General features: G+C 37.6%; 1 protein-coding gene across 2 annotated transcripts in view; it reads left to right on the top strand.

Annotated features, from left to right (window-relative positions):
* adamts14.L (ADAM metallopeptidase with thrombospondin type 1 motif 14 L homeolog) overlaps positions 1 to 20,480 on the top strand; it is an 82,256-nt gene that overhangs the window by 42,085 nt on the left and 19,691 nt on the right. Inside the window, exons 5-11 of one of the 2 annotated variants that reach the window (XM_018225401.2) lie at positions 1,529 to 1,612; positions 2,427 to 2,583; positions 9,894 to 9,999; positions 12,822 to 12,965; positions 16,018 to 16,150; positions 16,894 to 17,007; positions 18,197 to 18,345. In XM_018225401.2, coding sequence (XP_018080890.1) covers positions 1,529 to 1,612; positions 2,427 to 2,583; positions 9,894 to 9,999; positions 12,822 to 12,965; positions 16,018 to 16,150; positions 16,894 to 17,007; positions 18,197 to 18,345 — 887 coding nt within the window. The remainder of the gene's footprint in view (positions 1 to 1,528; positions 1,613 to 2,426; positions 2,584 to 9,893; positions 10,000 to 12,821; positions 12,966 to 16,017; positions 16,151 to 16,893; positions 17,008 to 18,196; positions 18,346 to 20,480) is intronic. The other variant, XM_018225402.2, reaches the window with a different exon arrangement.

Here is a 20,480-nt window from a genome sequence, read left to right on the forward strand (position 1 = left end):
CATTTAACTCACAAATCCAAGTGGCTTCATCTGTATTAAGAAATTTTCATATTGAACAGGACAGAAGCAAAGACAGACTGAAGTGAGACTTTGAGGGAATAGGTTCATGCACAATCTTAAAATTGTATCTAGGAGTAAGGGAAATCCATAAGGATGCATGCATATTGTATTTGTTTTATAGAGTAAAGAGTAAAGAGGCTTTAGGCATATAAATGTAGAGGTCTGAAGGATCAAGTAATTATAAGGATCACATCTCCCACTTAAACATTGCTAAAGGTCACTGCTATGTGTAATAGAAGCCTCTCAAACTGTGATTCACAGATGGGTCATTGTAAAGTTAATGGCAGGATTTGATTTTGCCATATTTGGTATCATAGGCAGTGCAAAAAAGAAAGTTATTTGTTTATTTATGTGCCAAAGTCCCTTATGGTCTCTAGCATGTGCTGTGTTTATGAAGGTTCTGGCATTGGCTGTTACAATATATTTTCAAGAAAGCTTTAAAGGATGTCCTGTTGAGTGCCATGTCCTATGCTTCCATCTTGTTTACTCTGTTCAATGAGAGAAACCTGAATTATATACATCCTGATTGGTGGCTTAATCTGGAACACATTTGTATAATTTATGTAGTACTCATTTTTGAACAGAAGCAGATACAGCTATGGGACCTGTTATCCAAAATGCTCTGGACCTGTGGTTTTCAGTATAAGAATCTTTCCGTAATTTTGATCTTCATACCTTACGTCTACTTTAAAATCATGTAAACATTAAATCAATGGGACTGTTTTGCCCAATAAGGATTAATTATATCTTAGTTTGGATCAAGTACAAGGTACTGTTTTATTTTTACAGAGTATTTTTAAAAACTTGGATTATTAAAATAAAATTGAGTCTATGGAAGATGGCCTTGAAACTTTATGACTAACGAGTTTACAGTGTGTTGAACTGAATTTAAAATTTAATCATAAAAGTATTTTTATTTTATATTGTGATTTTTTTTTCATGAGATTTGTTTTTCTTGTGTTACCCTAAAATTATCTGCCACGTGAACTGCCAGTTTTCTAAATTTAGGAAACAATATATTACATTACATGCAATGCAGTAAAAAAATTGTGATGCTCTTTATCATATGACTTAAAGTCATGTGATTTTAAGGATTCAAATTTGGTTTGGTCAGGCACTTGAATTTGGCCAAATCTGAATCCTGCCGAAATAGTCTTGGATTCGGCAAATCCCAAACTGAATCTAAGATTGGGTGCATGCCTACTTTTGGATACTGGATTACCTAGCACTTTAAATATTCCAATTCTCTCACTGATTACAGTTGTTTCCAGACTCCTACTCTTTAAAGGCATCATTAGATGTTCAAGAGAAAAACTTAAAATCAATCTGTCAAAATTACCTAAAGCACAAAGGGCAAAAAGTTATATTATGGGTTTGGGATACTTTTCCTTATGATCATTGATGCACCACTTGTTTTATTTCTGTTTCTTGCTTTTAATTAAAAACAAAATCCAATTTTCTGTTTCAGGTGGATGAAATTTACCATGACGAGTCACTTGGAGTCCACATCAACATAGTGCTGGTCCGAATGATTATGGTGGGATACAGGCAGGTAAAAAAGGGGCAAAGAATGAATGTGAAAATGTATGAAAGCAGTTTAAGGCAAGGTAGAAAGGGCTCCTGTGCTTGGAATCCATTTACAGAGATACAACGTTTTATGTACAGTATATGTGAACTTGATGGACTTCTGCCTTTTTTCAACCCAGTCAACTGTAATTCTTAGGGCCCAATGTGATCTGTCCAAATTCCAGGCACCTCTTATTGGCCAACATGTTACCGATTCAGTTATCTGATTTCGGATTTCATCCATGTAAAAAATTGTGTCATGATAGGATAGAACATTTTAGGGTATGTTTTGTGTTGTTTAGTAGTCAGCATTTACATAGCTCTAGGCAGAGAATGACAAAGACTTTTTGTTTTTGGATGTTCCATTTAAACCACTTTCCTACTAATAATTTGCTTTAGAACTCTAAGAAAATAATTTATAAATGTGGAACTTTTCCTTTTTTAAGTAAAGAAATGGAAAATCCAACACATGCCCAAGTTGGTATAGGTTAAATTCCTTATGCAGGGAGAATAGTCTAGACTAATAAAAGTGTCATAAAATAATGTATACATCTAGTCTCAAGGCCAACCTACTTCATAAAGACTGGTTAAAATAATTTTTAGGTTATACATTTAAATTTTAATACTTAAGGAATTATATTTTAACCTTTGCCTGTCAGATAAATTAAGAGCATGATGAGGAACATCTAAAGCCATCAGCGATCACATTCTGAAGGAAGGTTAACTTTTACTGAGTTAACTGTTATAGTGGGTGCTTATGCTGAATGATGTACAGATATATTGTTGTATCTCTGTTGCAGTCGATCAGTTTGATAGAAAGGGGGAACCCATCAAGAAGCCTTGACCAAGTGTGTCGCTGGGCCAATTCTCAGCAGCGTTCAGACCCAGATCATGCAGAGCACCACGACCATGCCGTGTTTCTCACCAGGCAAGATTTTGGTCCCGCAGGTATGCAAGGTACTGTATATTGTATGATGACAACCAGGTATGTGCAGCATGCTGGTTGAATGTGGCTTTGAGTATAGAACCATTCGGCATGTGCAAGCAATGCCATACTCAACCTGTTCCTGAATGCCTGGAGACAGTGTTGAGCATGTTATGGTACACTATACTAATCTTAACTGGGGTTATTTGGAGGCAATTTGTGATTAACTTGTATTTTTTATGTTAATAAAATAAGTATGATGTTCATCACAGCTTAATACTCTCAATGGACAGGCTAAGGTGAAAAAGGAGAGAGGGGCTAATGTTGTTAATGTGTTAGTGTTAATTTTATAATAAACGGTTATCATCATATATGTGAAAGTAGTTGTTAAATGATTTTGACTTCTTCAGGTAAAAGTATGGTATCTTTTATCCAGAATGCTCAGGACCTGGGGTTTTCCAGATAACATGTCTCTCCATAATTTGGTTCTCCTTAAGTCTATTAAAAAATCTTATTCACAAATCACAGTAATTAGACTGTGCCTCTAATAACTATTAATTATATCTTAATAAAGATCAAGTACAAGGTACTGTCTTATTATTACAGGGAAAAAAGAAAATTTGAATTAATTGATTAATGTAATTCTAAGCTTTCTGGATAATAGGTTTCCGGATAACAGATCCTATACCTGTATAACTATGAAAATACCCTAAATAGATTCACTAATCAGGAAACAGAACACAATGGGGCTCATTTATAAACACTGGACAAATTTGCATCGTTGCAGTTACCCATGACAACCAATCAGATGTTTATTTTCATTGTTTTCCTTGAAGCTGCCTGGAAAAAAATCTAATCACTGATGGGTGCTATGTGTTATTACTGCCCAGGTGCAAATTTGCCCAGTGTTTATAAGTGAGCCCCATTACCGCCTGCCCTATGGCATGATTTTCATTCTGGTGCGAGTAGCATAATGCATCTTACCCCAGGGATCAAGTAATTGCACTTTTAGAACTATTATATTGTGCATAATGTAATACAGGTATGGGAGCTGTTATCCACAATGCTCGGGACCTGGCTTTTCCAGATAACAGATCTTTTCATAATCTGAATCTTCATTCCTTAAGTCTACTAGAAAATCATGTAAACATTAAATAAACCCAATAGGCTGGTTTTGCTTCCAATAAGGATTAATTACATCTTAATTTGGATCAAGTACAAGGTACTGTTTTATTATTACAATGAAAAAGGAAATCATTAAAAAAATTGGAGTATTTGGATAAAATGGAGTCTATGGGAGATGGCCTTTCCATAATTTGGAGCTTTCTGGATAACGGGTTTCCAGATAACAGATCCCGTACCTGTATAATGACTTAAATAAATTAAAATATTCTCATCATGGACATGCAACATCTAGTAGTGAACGGAATCACTGTTAGAGGAGAGTCTGGATAATGTTGTTGTGGGAAGTTTGGCAGTGTACCAATCAAGCTCTGAGAATTCAATCACACCCGGTATCTGTAGAATTCTGTGTACAGTGCAACATTCGTTCCAACTACCTGTCCTATTATAAAAAATGTATGTGTCTTATATACACTGTTCTCCTGGCACAGAGCTAAATCCTGATGAGGTTATAAGGAAACTATAGGAGCTGATGATGTTATAGGGAAACTATCATGCATAAAATAATATTTCAACATCTGCAAAACATATGCAACATATATGTTGCATATGTTTTGCAGATGTTGAAATGTTATTTTATGCATGATAGTTTCCCTATAACATCATCAGCTCGGTATCAGGACTGTATCATTGCAAAAAAAAAAAAAAATCATATTTGATTTTGCGAGTTCTTGTTCTAAAAAAGACAAACTAGACTAGTACATAGTAAGCAGGCTACTGTAGAAGAAAGCAAAAGTGTCCACTTATGTATAAATGTTGCTGAACAATGTTCTGTGCACACCATAAACTTTGTCATAGTACCACAATAATCACATTACAATAATCAGTGTGCAAGATGACGGAATCTCACAAAGATTCTATTGATATTTTAGTTTTACGTACATATTTTGACCATCCAGATATTTGTGTGGATCTCCATTGTCTGGGGTTCATTTGTTTGGCAGTATTTGGTAAAATGATTAATAATGATTTCTTTTATTGCGTTGTGGGTAAATCTGTGTCATAAAGAAGCAATGCAGGGGCTGGATTTCTCTTTCAATATCAGTGATTATTCAAATAACCTTTTGATTTAAGACCAGAATGTGTTTAGATAGGGGCAGGATATAAAAAAATCGAATCGGGTTGCCTGAGGCTTCCCGGCATCTCTAGCAAGTAGTGGTAACACTAGATGTAACCTAGAGAAAAATCATTTTAAGTCCCTCCATCAAAGATTATACATTATAAAAAAGACATTTATCATAAACATGTAATGGATCAGTATTGTACCCACGCGTCCCCTTTGTTTCCTAGGCTCCCTAGCAGTTATAGGGTCAGCTTTTAATTCTGGCAGCAAGTGTAAGGTAGTTTGGTTATTCACTTCTCTAGTAACCTTGATTAGACATCTATACCACTGAAGTCCAGGTATGGGATCCATTATCCATAAACCAATTATCCAGAGAGCTCAGAATTACGGGAACATTGTCTCCATTTAAGCAAATCACTCTAATTTTATAAAATGATTTCCTTTTTTCTCTGTAATAATGTATTTGATAAAAACTATGACATCATTAATCTTTATTGGAAGCAAAACAGTCCTATTGGGTTTATTTAATGTTTTAAATGATTTTCTAGCAGACTTAAGGTCCATTATCAGATCCATTATTTGAGAAGCCCCAGTTCCTGAGCATTCTGGATAACAGGTCCCATACCTGTAGTAACTTATCGTTAAACTCCTCTACTCTGCAACAAGTAATAATTGTGTCTCACACATAAAGTAAACGGCCAAACACTGATTTAGTAAAACCTTATTTTGCAGAGGTTGCCATGACTGCTTCAGTTTCTACCTACCTGATCTAAACTAATAGGAGGCAACAGTGCAGGCTTTTTTGGAATCATGAGTGTGAGCATATTCATGGCCAGAAACTTTTGCCTTATTTTTGACATCTGAGCAGACATCCGTAGGGGAGAATTAAAATAACCAAATTGCATTTTATATGAAAAAGACAGAAAATAATTGGGCAAAGGTAAGGTTTGCAGTGTACAAAATGTAAAATACACACTTATTTGTCTTAATTTACCCATAATGCAACACACCTGTGATAACATGACTCTGCAAGGCTGGACAGAAACCAATTCAACCCTAGGGAGATTATTGTTCAGAACTGGCTTACCTACAAGTTTAGATCCTTAAGGTTAACATGCAAAGTTTTATGAAATGTGAGAATTTTTCCTTCTATAAAGAACACAATGTGTATTGGGTTCATACAGAATGCACTTTTGCACTCTTTTTTGGCAACCTGAATATTGCTGTTTAGTAAAGCTGTGCTTCATAAGCCAAGGTAATTCGTCCTGCCAAACCTCACCTGCCCATGCTACACAAATACACCTTCAAATTTATTTTTTTTTAAATTTTTTCCTAATCCCTCTCTCCTTTCACAAATAAATATTTCCTCTATGCCAAGAAAAACAGAGGGTTAAAAAGAATCACTTGCTATAGAGGATTTGGCTAACACATGAGCATGTGTGGGCTCTGGATAAGGATCACCACAGTGTAGTGATGGGTTAATTAATTTGTTTTACAACGAGGTGGGGCTCTCTAGCCAGAAAATGAACTTGGTGTGACAGAACACAGACTGAAAATGTGAATCCCAAACTTACTATGAAACAGTCACTATAAACCAACTTACTGTAAAGCTTCTGAGCAGCTTGTGGCCCAATTAGTTCAGTTGTCTTTGGGAATGTTGGAAGACTTTAAGAGTATATGAGAAAACATTTCCAGGATCAGACTTTCAGAGCTTATATACTACATCTCCCTCTCTCATAAAGAAGCTACATAAGCAAATCTATATATATATTTTTTTTTACCAGAAAATAGCACCTACATGGGTTAAACCCCTTCCATTTCAAGCAGAATTCCCATCTAAAGTAGTAGTAAAAACAAGGTGACCATGTTATCCTTTCTGACTAAGAATGCTCATAAAAAAAACAAAAAAAGTCCTGCAAGGGTGTATTTATATACAGTTAGTAGTTCCTGCTGAATGTGCTTTTTCCTTGGATAAAAGGGGTGTCTGGTCTGCAATGTCTCTAAATCTGCTTTATAAACTGTGCAGAAATGAAAAGAACAATGGCAAATGCCAATTCTCTCCAATTTTACTTAAAGCAAAGCTTTTAGAGCCTATTAAAGGAGAACTAATCCCTAAAAATGAATTTGGCTAAAAATACCATATTTTACATACTGCACTTGTAACACCAGCTTAAATTTCCAGCTTCTCAATAGCAGCAATGACCAGGACTTCAAACTTGTCACAGGGTGGTCACCATCTTGGAAAGTGTCTGTGACACTCACATGTTCAGTGGCCTCTGAGCTGCTGTTGAGAAGCTAAGCTTATGGGTTGTTGCAAATTATCAAGCAGAAAATGAGGTAGGTCTGTAATATAAGATGATGCTACAAGGCTGATGATTAGATTCTGATGCTAATTACACTGGTTTCTGTGCTGCCATGTAGTAATAATCTGTATTAATTACTAATCAGTCTTATATTGTGACATTTATATTCTATGTGTACTGTATATTGTTAGCTGGTCCCTAAAGTCAGTAAGTGGCAGCAGCACAGAGCATGTGCAGTGAATCAGCAGAAAAGAAGATGGAAAGCTACTGGGGCATCTTTGGAGACACATATTTTCCCTGTTAAAGGGCTGCAGTTGCCTTGGGCTGGTACAGAAGCCCAAAACATAATGTACAACATTTCTAGCCTACTTCTTAAGTTAAATCTTTAGTTCTCCTTTAAGAAGTTATTAAATGTAAAATTGGCAGGCAAGTATTTACTTGGTTGATTGAGGAGATGAAGAATAATAATAGTACTGAGAGTGGGCCCCTGGTCTATGGTTTTATGGTGGGCCCCTGGTGTCCCAGCCCGACACTGTGTTGAATTGACAGGGTCCTAGTGATCCCTGTCTGCAGGGTTGGACTGGGGGGCCCGGGGCCCACTGGGGCTACTGCCCCAGTGTCCTCCATCGCTGTGCCAGCCCGCAGCACCACATTTGAGCGCATGCGTGCCGCACTGCGTTTGTGCACATGCGTGCTGAGTCGACTATGCGCACATTTTTTTTTTACCGCGACCGCCTGACAAAGGGAGGTCGCCACATTAAGCAGCGGGGCCCACAAGAGCCAGGGGCCCACTGGGTTTTCTAACCAGTGTCCCACTGGCCCAGTCCAACGTGTCTGGCAGTGTGTTTTCCCCTAAAATGAACAGGCAGTTGCTCTTGGCATTCTGACTTCAGCAATTCCCCTGGAGAACTGAGGCAGCCTCCTAAGCCATATGGATTATTCACAACCTTTTTAGATTTATTTGTGGTTCACATATTATGCCAGTAGTTAAAATACATTAATGAGTAAATGCTCAACTGGACTGAATAGAGCTCATTTCTGGTAAACTGCTTCAGTAATATGTAAAATGAAAATGTCCAAAACACACAATGGGGGGACACATGGCCTAGCAGAAGTGATAGTACAGTTAGACAGACATAGTAAATTAACAGTATATTAACTTTGTAAAAGAATATCCCTGTACTGTCTGCCAATTTGTATTGTATTCTCAAACACTGGCATGTAATGAATCCACTGTCAACTTCTTAGAGGCTGCTACACTTAGCAAAATATTTAGTCAGAGGCATTCTGTAATGTGACATATAGTTTATTCTTGGCTCATCAGACCAAAATGATCTAACTGGTGTGGAAGCTCATGTACTGGGCAATCACCCAACTGTGCTACCAGTTTAGCTGTTAGCTGGATTGTGTTTCCTCATTGTACATTCCCAGGCCTCTGTTTATCAATGAGTTCTAAGGTTATACAAACCTTAACCATCTCATTGCCACAAAGGAGTGTAATGTTTTAATGTGGCCATCAGGGAATTCATGTTTGCCTCTTGTTTTGTACTCACGCACTGTAGCACAAAGTAACTGGGATTTCCATGATTGAGAGCCTGGGCCAAGTATTTGTCTGGTATCTTGCATTTAAACAGCCAGTTTTGCATTTAAATTAGCCAGTTATGCTTACTTTGTTGCACCAAACTTGTAGCACTGTAAATGAGGAAAACTGTACAAACTTGAGATTAGTTTTTCTCATCACACTAAATCTTGACCAAGAAATTCACTTTAATCATAACTTTAAGTACAGCCAGTGTCGGACTTGGTTGCCAGGGGCCCACTAGAAAACCTTAGGCTAAGGGCCCACTTTCCAAATTTTTATACCTCCTCTCCTCACTCAACCTCTTTATTCTCCTAGTCTCTTTTCTATACATACTATACTTTATTCTTCCATTATTAAGCCTCTTTGTTCCCATAAAGAAATAGGGAATGACCATGAAATAGGCCAAATGATTAAAAGCAAGAGGCCCACTGACACAACTGGGAGTTTTCCTGGTATCCTGGTGGGCCAATCCGACACTGAGTACAGCTATAGGATCTATTATTCAGAATGCCGTCCACCATGGGTTTTCTACATAAGGGATCTTTCTGTAATTTGAATCCCCATCCCTTAAATACGCTCAAAATTAAATAAACATGAAATAAACCCCATAGGATTGATTTGACACCAATATGGATTCATAAAGCTTAGTTATCATCAAGTACAATATACTATTATATTATTGCAGAGAAAATGGAATCTATGGGAGATTGCCTTCCTGTAATTTGGAGCATTCTAGATAAAAGGTTCTCAGACAAAAGATCCCACACCTGTATTTATAGATCACTTAGAGGTTGCAATATACTATAATTCTTATAGACAGGTAGCTTCTCCCCTCTTGTTTAACTACATACCCACAATATTGACACAAAAGCTGCAGGTACTCAAATGTGGCACAATAAGTTTTCATAGGCATATGTTGGTAAGTTGACCAGTGCTAGTCACGTGATTTCAGCACTTTGGGTCAATCACTTTTATAGCAGTAGCAGTTTCCATTGGAACCACATGCCTGCAGCAAGTGAATTTATATAATTTACTATATTTTTAAACTAAAATAATGATATTGTACTTTATGTTAAAAGAGGAACAGATCTGGACATTTCCCATTACTTGTCAATATTTAAAATATGGAAACATTGTTTGTTATATTTCCTAGATGTATAGTGTATAATTCTTTCTATATCTCAATTATACATCTCTCTTCGTGTTTGTTAGGTTATGCCCCTGTGACTGGCATGTGTCACCCTCTGCGCAGTTGTACCCTAAATCATGAAGATGGGTTCTCCTCTGCATTTGTAGTGGCTCATGAAACAGGCCATGTGTAAGTACAGTCCCTCTCTCTTTATTGTATTCTTACACTGATACTTAACCTACGTTTATATTACCCTGTGAGTTCTGTTTTGCATTAAGTACTCTGCAAATAACAACAGCTTTCTTTTCCTACAACCATTACAGCAAACTACACTCTTGAACAAAACCAAAAGGAACTGCTGTTTCAACTGTATTTGAAAAGTGTCATTTTATTTAATGATTGTCACTTGTGCAACTTGGAATTGGTCATGAACAGCGGCTGCAGTTTGTGTCTATCAATTCTGCATAAGGGCACACAGGCAGACGGCTAAAATGTATATCGCCGGCAGGATGCACTTCGTCTTCTTTCCTCGTCAGGCGTCTTTGGGCGACTTCAGACAACGAATCGTTCCGAGTGCCATCCCGCCGGCAATATAATTTTAGCCGGTGGGAAGGAAGGGGAGGCAGTTTGGGGAGATTAGTCGCCCTGTAGAAGAGCACATTTGTCGCCGGGCGACTAATCTCCCCGAATCTGCCTGTGTGCCCTGACCCTTGTGTAAAATACATGGCAATTTATCAAGGTCTGTGATATTTTACACCATGTGAATGCCAGATTTTCCGCCGTTATCTTACAATGCTTCAAACCTTTGTTACTAAGCTCCGGCAGAAGTTGCTCAAAGAAAAAGCATGTCTAAAAATTCCGCCATTTTTATGCTTAGAGGCAATGCCTGACGATGTGTCATTTTTTACACCACATAATAAATCTCCCCACCAGTCTTTTCAGGTAGCGCAGCAGACTATACAGTGTTCAGACTTGTGTGTGGCATAGCACGGAAACACAATGTTTTGCCTTGTTTTCCCCTTCCAGCTGCTATTGAAGCACAAATTTCAATTGCTAAACTTCAACAACAGCTGCAGGGCTGCAGAATGGACATCCCTAGAGTAGAGTAAGATGAGCTGGCAAAAGTAATACCACCATACAGAAGTAGATTAGTGCTAAAGTCATCAGTACAATTGCTTGAAATTCAGGATTAGCTCCAAATCCCTGTTTCCATCGTTCAGATTACAGTCATTTATGAAAGTACATTGTACAACATCTAATTTCCCACCCCAGCATACAGTAAACATTTCAACAACGTTAAATAATAATTCTGTATATCATGATGGCAGAGGATTCTTAACGTCATGTTACAGTGTGCTGCATAGATATGTGATTTTGGGTATTTAGTAGGAATACAAACAAAACACTTCTAGAGAAAGAAAACAAAATGTGCTACAAGCCAGCTGTCTAAAACAGGCCCAGCTGTTACTCAAGTAAGTCTCCAATTACTGGCACCACATCATTCTTTATTACGATTAACTCTGTAACAATCCATATTGTGTTATACGGATCAACATTGCAGTTAATATGAACTTACTGCAATACAGACATTACAAGTGATGCAAATAGGTACACATACTGTATACTTATATTATATGTCAGGGCTATTAAAGCAGGGATGACTATCCACTGCTACTTCACTTGACATACAAGTTAGGTGGATCTTGGCAAAATGCAATATCTCACGTTTTGACAAGCCAAAGCAATGTGTCCAGATTCAGGCACATCGAACAGCAGAGTAGCAGATTCTCTGCCTCTGTTTTTCCATAGACTGAGATCCACAATGTCTGGTCCCTACCCTAACCTGAAAGATTTAGCCTATGGGCTCAACACCCAAACTGACACATTGCAATAATTATGTCATTAAATAACCAATCACCCCAAGCCTCCTTTAGATAGCCTTTACAACCAGGTAGTCATTTTTCACGAAATATACATTTTTAATGAAAATAAACCAAAATGATAAAACACATTATATACTAGTATATTTATATTTTATGAAATAATATTACTACAGTAAAACCTCGATTTTAAGTAACCTCATTTTAAGTTTTCCCGCATTTTGCATTTTTTTTTTGTGGTTTCACCAATTTATTATGCATTTCAATGGGTGCATTTCCCTGATATTAAGTAATGGTTTCCCGGATTTTATATTGAAATTTTGTCCTGATGTTCCCAAAAACTGCTTTTTTCCTCTATGAGGAAAAAATTATTTGTGAAATAAAGAGGTTTAAAATACTAAAAATACTAACCAGATGTATATTTTGCCATGGTCCTGCCTGTATATTGTCAATTCCAATTAGTCTGCCCCATATACAATCAGTTATTGCTTCAGGTTGTGTATGTAACTGTCAGAAAGGCCTTGCACCTGCCCCCAATAGTGTAACAGTAACACTGCAATGTTTAACCCTTATTATTAACACAGTAAATATTGTAAAATGGACTCCTGTGCTTATATCCTTTCAGTTATTTCCCTGATTTTACATTTTCCCAGATTTAACATAGTTTTTTACTGGTCCCCTGAAAAACATAAAATGGGGTTTCTTCTGTATTATTATTAGAAATACTTCCCTAATATATGTGTAAATGTGTTACATTGCACTAACCCATAGCAAACAAAGCCATATTGTCTTTCATTATTCTAACTACACCAGACTGCTCAATTACCATTTGATTGCTAAGGATTGCTGCATTTGTAGTGAATGTGGGCCTGTTTTGTGCATAATAAAAGGACTGTATTCAGTAATTGTACTGGAGTTCCTTCTAACATCTGTAGGACATGTTTTCCACTGTTACCTGTGCAGCATGAGTGGTGGTACTTTGTAAGGTACAATATCGTAGATTTAATCGTACGATCGTCATAGGCAATAATAATAAAATTATGGTGTCCCCCCCCTAAACCTTTGAGTGTACAATTCCAATACATTTTAAAAGGCAATAGTCCCAGATAATGTATTATACTTTTTTCCCAGGTTAGGTATGGAACATGATGGACAAGGAAACCGTTGTGCTGATGAAACAAGCATGGGAAGCATTATGGCCCCACTGGTACAGGCTGCATTCCACCGATATCATTGGTCCAGATGCAGCAAACAAGAGCTTAACAGATATATACAGTAAGTGTTTTACTATAATCTATAAGTGTGCTTTTGTTGTCTTTATTTTTTTATAATGCTAAACACCTAAGGCTAGACTATATAGGTCAGACAAGAATACAAAGGATAACACTTGCTCTTTAAAAACTGACCAACCAAAGCTTCCATTTCATCCCTCTTTTTAGTTCAGGCTTGATGAGAATTTGATCTAACTGTATTATTGGTCTATTGCTATAATCTTCAACAGCCCTTAACACATTAAGGGTACGATCAATCATATTTTTTTTTCGTTTCCCCAAATCAAATGTTTTAGCGCTAAAAATTGTGTGTTTAACTAAAAATAACTATAATTATAAGCATAAATAACACAAAAAAACTCCATGGAAAAGCTGGCAAGGTCTTTTAAAAGTTCTGTGGGAGCTGTCCTTTGTAAATTGTGAAATCTTTCTTTGCTTTAAACTTTCAAAGTTTTTCGGGGGAGGGTCATTTGTAATCGCTCAAAAATTCTTACTAAAGTAACTGACCATGACCAGAGATCAAAAGTAAAGACTAAGGTGCAAAAGACATTAGTTTAGCTAATGCTGAAATTCTTTTAGTATTAAATATTTTATTTCCATGGAAGAGTTATATTAAAAAGCTAGCCTGCCTGGATCGTGTGTATTAAGGATATAGACATGGACTGATTTCAACTAACAAGGGAAGAGACCAGGCTCTTCTACGTTCTTGCTGTCTAGTGGCCTATCACACATGTAGGTATAGGTCATGGTTGATTATGCAGAAAAATAAAGCAAGAATGCCACAGATGGAGTAAAGTTTGACCAATACAGTACACATCAGACAAATGGAGAACAATCATGTAACACCATGTATCTCTCTTTCAGCTCTAACAGCTTTGTTTGCCCATAACAATTCCTGTAGTAATCTTTGTAATCTGAACATCTTTAAATCCTGTGGTTAATGGATGATTCATTAGCCACAGTTTAGGTCTAGACAGAAAATTTTTTTAATATATGCCTGCATCCCCCACAGTATTGAGACATCAATGATTAAGATACCTGAGAAAAAGTCAAATCGCAGTCACCCTTTTATTTGCTTTCAAGCGTATAAACTGTGCTTTTACAAAAAAAAAATTCGATACTGTTCTTTTTGAGAACACTATAAATGTGATACATGCATTGAAAAGACAACAATGACATGAATTTGCAGGACATGTATAAACAGAAATAGTCACAAATAAATGCATCATTTTATGGCCCAAAAAAATCCTTATCATTCAGAATATTTACCTAATCGTTGTAAATTTCCGATTATACCAGTTTTTCCCATAAAACATATATTTTCAAGCTTAAAGGGATACTGTCATGGGAAAAAAATTTTTTTTTCAAAATGAATCAGTTAATAGTGCTGCTCCTGCAGAATTCTGCACTGAAATCAATTTCTCAAAAGAGCAAACAGATTTTTTTATATTCAATTTTGAAATCTGACATGGGGCTAGACATATTGTCAATTTCCCAGCTGCCCCAAGTCATGTGACTTGTGCTTTGATAAACTTCAATCACTCTTTACTGCTGTACTGCAAGTTGGAGTGATATCACCCCCCTCCCTTTTCCCCCCCAGCAGCCAAACAAAAGAACAATGGGAAGGTAGCCAGATAACAGCTCCCTAACACAAGATAACAGCTGCCTGGTAGATCTAAGAACAACACTCAATAGTAAAAACCCATGTCCCACTGAGACACATTCAGTTACATTGAGAAGGAAAAACAGCAGCCTGCCAGAAAGCATTTCTCTCCTAAAGTGCAGGCACAAGTCACATGACCAGGGGCAGCTGGGAAATTGACAAAATGTCTAGTCCCATGTCAGATTTCAAAATTTAATATAAAAAAATCTGTTTGCTCTTTTGAGAAATGGATTTCAGTGCAAAATTCTGCTGGAGTAGCACTATTAACTGATGCGTTTTGAAAAAAATATGTTTTCCGATGACAGGATCCCTATAAGGCCCCCAAACATTCAGTCCTCTGTGGGTAAGGAGCACTGGAGGTCCGGTCACTGCCAGTTCAGCTGTGGTAGCATTTATGAGTCCAGCTGTCCGGCATACTCCTTAGGAAGTCAGGTTAATACTTTTGGGTAGCTCCAAAAATTCAGAGATTTGGAAAATGTTCAATGTGCAATCAACAGGGTTTTGAGTACTATGTTGGTCAATATTCATTCAACACTCTGTGTCATTTAATAATACCTGAATTATGTACATGTAATGTACATGCAGGCCTAATAAACAAATAACAATAGAAGCCATGACTGGAGGGTATGGGGATTCTTTCTTTTCTCTGCCAAACCTTCTGGACACTGGTCTGTGTAATATTAAAATTAACCTTGAAAGATATACTGGGAAATTCCTTTTTAACTATAAGTGTTGGGTTCTCTTAAGTGTTGTGGCCTCCCAAGCAATGTTTGAGTAATGATGAATTCCCTTGAGGCATTATTTACATGAATTATATTTTATAAAATGTCTATAAAATCCCCCGGACTTGTTAGGGAAATGTGCTTGTCCAGCCTATGTAGCCACTTCAGAGGTTGTAGACATGTTGAGGTTGAAGGGAGAATACACTGTAGGCAAGTAGGCATTGATTCTTAATAAAAACTGTATGATTTAAGAATAAGTTATTTTGCAGGTTAATAAATGGCCATTCTAAATAACTCCCCTGAAATGAAGACTTGTGTGCAGGCAGAAATTAACCTGTAACTATATATGCAAATAGCGCACGTGTTTCTTATTGTCTTTGCAGTAATTCGACAGGCAAGGGAATTTTCTTCAGCATTTTTAATGACTGTAACAGATCAGGACATTTTTAAAACCCCCATAGGAAAACAAAGATTTAATTACTTGGTAGGTACTAAAAACACCTTTCCATTGCTATAAAACATCAGGGAAGAAATGGGAAATCTCCAAAACATGTATTATTTTATTCACTTCATCGTATATGACTAACACATATAGCTTTCTTTTAGTTATATTTTGTGTTAGATGAATGGCAAGTCTATTATTAACTTAAGGATACCCCTTTATTTTGCAGCTCATATGACTGCCTTCTGGATGACCCCTTCGATCACAAATGGCCCAAATTACCAGAACTTCCAGGAATCAATTATTCAATGGATGAGCAATGTAGATTCGATTTCGGTGTGGGCTACAAGATGTGCACTGCTGTGAGTAATGAAAGCCAAGCCTTTGTTAAGCCATCTACTGTAGATGTTAAAGGAGCAATAAACTTTAAAAAATGAATATGGCTACAAATACCATATTTTAAATACTGAACTTACTGCACCAGCCAGTTTCAGTGCCAGGTTCACCATCTTTATACTAGTAATGATCCGGGCCTTCATAGTTGTCAAAGGAGCTCACCATCTTGGATTTGGTTAGGAGTGTCAGTGACATGCTCATGCTCAGTGGGCTCTAGGCAGGTATTGAGAAACTAAGCTTAGGGGGCACAACAAATCATCAAGCAGAAAATAAGGTGATGCTACCAGGCTGAATATTGCAAATTACACTGTTTTTTAGCTGTTATGTAATGAGAATATGAATTAATCACTAATCAGCCTTAAATTTAACATTTATATTCAATCACAGTATCACAGTCGGTCCCTAAGCTCAGGTAAGTGACCACAGCACAGAGCATAGGTTGTTAATCAGCAGAAAGGAAGATGGGTAGCTACTGGGGGCCTCTTTAGAGGCACAAATCTTTACTTTAGGTACAAAACATAATGTGCAGCATTTCGTCTTTACGTTTTTGTTTTGGGTTTCCTTTAAGTTATTCTGTCATCTGCCAAAAATACATTTGGTCTAATATTTGGGCTTTGTCCAAACTCTGTTAAGTCAAACAACAATTTACCTATTGTACGATAAGAGCTGTTTATGTATCTTTTTAAGATGAATGTTATTTTTCTTACAGTTCAGGACTTTTGACCCTTGCAAGCAGTTGTGGTGCAGCCACCCAGATAATCCTTATTTCTGCAAAACGAAGAAGGGCCCTCCACTTGATGGGACAGAATGCTCCCCAGGAAAGGTGCAACATTTTGTATTACTTAAATGAGCTCAGTTTTTATCAAGTTCTGGAACAAGGAAGAAACTTTTGGTCAATAGTAGTATTCCATTAATTGAGCACCAGAGAGCTGTTAAGCTAAGCTTATATGCAATAACATTACATATGGCATGGTTCTTTTTGGGTCATGTATCACCTTTATTATTGGTGCAAATGTTTGCATGCTTTCATGATCAGTCATTAAAATTGGCCTGGTGGCTTAAAGTAAGCCAGTTTTATTCTCTGAAAGGAGAACTAAACCCTAAAGTTAAAAAAACCCTACCCCCCTACCCTACATACACACCCTCCCTCCCCCCCCCCAGCCTAGCTGCTTCCCCGGGCAAATGCCCCTAACTATTTACTTACCCCTCCATGCAGATTCTGTCCAGTGAAGTTCACGGGCAACATCTTTAGCCGCTTCAGTAATCTTCTAAATGAGACCGGCGCTTTGCCAATTTTCGGGAGTTTTGGCGCATGCGCAGTTGTCACAAAACAGAAAATTGCTCCAACTGCGTATGCACCGCTATGCCGGTCTCATTCAGAAGATTACAGAAGAGAAGAAGATGGTTGCCGTGAACTCCGCTGGACAGAATCTGCACTGAGGGGTAAATAAAGACTTTGGGGCATTTACTCGGGGTAGCAGCTAGGCTGGGGGGAGGAGGGAGGGTTTTTTTAACTTTAGGGTTGAATTCTCCTTTAAAGGAGAATTCAACCCTAAAGTTAAAAAAACGCTACCCCCCTATCCTACATAGAACCCCCTCCCTCCTCCCCCCAGCTTAGCTGCTACCCCGGGTACAGCAACATTTTTTGGTATTACTGTTCCTTACATAAAGACTATGCCCCTTTAGATTAGACCCTTGGTGAATTATTACAACCAAACTTTGTCCAATCCATGTAGTGCAGAGATTGTTAATTTGAAAATTCTCTGCCACTGTCCAAAAAGAAATGGGGAAGCTGCACCTTCTTCTTGCCTCCCATATGATCTCATTGGTTGGTTGGTAGACATATTGCCAGAAAATGAGTGTGGCCAAAGTATTTAGTATTCAATCATTTGGTTTGTATGAGGATAATATGAGTAAATGGCCCATGTATAGCCATGTTTATGCTGTTACCAATGTAACAATTTAGATAATGAATTTGAATCTACAATTTAATAAATTTTTTTCATTTAAAGTGGTGCTTTAAAGGGTATTGCATTTGGAAGACACCAGAGCAGTCTTACAGTCAGGATGGAGGCTGGAGCTCATGGTCAAGGTTTGGATCTTGCTCTCGAACCTGTGGAGGTGGAGTGCGTTCCCGTAGCAGACAATGCAATAACCCAGAGTAAGTGTCTCTTTAACTGATATAGATTCATGAAATTGGTACTGTCCAATATATTACATATGCTGGTAACTCACATAGTTTCTACATTTTCCGGTTTCTCTGTTATTCATCTTCTGAAGTCCCTTACCTAGTGTACTTGGAGTACAGAGTTATTGCTAATACAGGTATGGGATCCATTATCCGGAAACATGTAACCCAGAAAGCTCTGAACTAAGGAAAGATTGTCTGCATTTTATCCAATTAATCTAAATTTTTAAAAATGATTTCCTTTTTTTTCTCTAATAGTAAAACAGTACCTTGTACTTGATTCAAATTAAATATAATTAATCCTTATTGGAAGAAAAACAAGCCTATTGGGTTTATTAAATATTGACAGGTTTCTCTATTAGACCTAAGGTATGAAGATCCATATCACGGAAAGATCCGTTATCCAGAAAGCCCAAGGTCCCAAGCATTCTGGATAACAGGTCCAATACCTGTAGTACATATGAAATCTTCTCCTTGGTAGCCCTAATTCTTATTAAGTAATTCTAACTCTGTTTGGACCATTATCAAGGCCCAATTCTCAAATGTGAAACAGAATCAAATATGATGATGATGATTAGGTCAGTTTGTTTAATTAAATCGCCATCCTCGTGTAACACATTTTTGGACTATGCAGGCCAATGGGGTTAATCACCAGCTAGTAGACTAGAGCATGGGTTACACTGGACTCTAACACTTAAGGCAGGGCCTTCACAAAAATGAGTATTGAAGTTGGTGTAATGTAGTGCAACTACAACTCCCACAGGCTACTGTACTTTAAGCAATAAAGAAATGGGCGCCAGGAGGTTCTTGCAGTCAAACAGAACAAACTTGTATTTGTCAGAGACAAATGATCCATAGGTTACTTACATCAGTACAGAGGCATTTGCAGAATATATAGTCACACAGCTCAGACAGTATATCAGAGGTAGATGCAGGTGCATTCCCTGAGGCTGTAGTCAAGGCAATACAACTTCCCTCTAGGCACACGTGGAGTGGTCAGGGAGGAAAACCTAAAGCCTGTCACCCTATCCACTGTGGTCCCTTCACTGTAGGCAAATCTTATAGACTGGGAAGCTGCTCCCTACTACACCTTCTTTCTATCTTCCCTCACTGTCTTACTCTCCTAGACAATTATATTCCTGCCACTCACTAGCCTCATTCACGGGGTTCCTGCTCCCCAACTTCCACACTAGAGGTTCAGGGCCCTCTAGGCAAAATGGCTTTACTGGGCCTTGGTATAACAAGGCTCCCTGGAAACATCCAGCTGGATCAGCTACCAGAAGCCAAAGAGGAAGCTCCACCCCTTCTTACTCACTACACCAAAGTGTGACAGGATGTGGTCACAACACCTCTTGGCCAATTAACTGGTATATGTAGATTACAGCTAGCTACATGGGCATCTTCCCAGCAACTAGGGAGATCGGGAAGTGTAGGGATTTAAAGCCATAGGGGCATATTAACCCTATGGATCCCTACAGTAGTCTCAGAAATAGAAGTCAGTGGTTATAAGTTATGCTCTCATATTTCAAATGGAAACTACCTATTTTCCTGTGTCTCAAAAATGATGCACCACATTGTCCCACACATACAGAATTTGCTATGGTGTAATATATGCATCCAGAATAAATAGTCCCCAGAAAAACAGTATATTTGACTAGACATTTTCAGTTAAGTGTGACTGTGTTATAGTGTGACACAAATTAGTATTTTTGTATCTTTATCAATGTGTATACAGTATACACACCCCACTTTGATTACATGTGCAGTCATGGCAGTTATTGTGGTACAAAGTTAGGCAAATATACACACAACGTTTAGACATTTTCTTTTATTAAAAATGTATTGCAGGCAATCTTCACCACCCCCAACTAGTTACACCCAGTCATACCCCCAGTCCACCCACTTTTGTCTAAGCACCACTTTTTTCTAAGTTTGGGCTTTCCAAAACAGGGACATGTGGGATTTAAAGCAGGTAAAGTTACACATTTTTTTAAATGTAATCTGATCTGAAAGGGTGTATTGCAAAATGTATCATTCATTTATAGCAATATGTCAAATATTAGGCAAATGGCACTCAAGTTCTACCAACATATGGACCATATGACAAA

The sequence above is a fragment of the Xenopus laevis genome, chromosome 7L, assembly GCF_017654675.1.
Source record: "Xenopus laevis strain J_2021 chromosome 7L, Xenopus_laevis_v10.1, whole genome shotgun sequence".
NCBI classification, from domain to species: Eukaryota; Metazoa; Chordata; class Amphibia; order Anura; family Pipidae; genus Xenopus; species Xenopus laevis.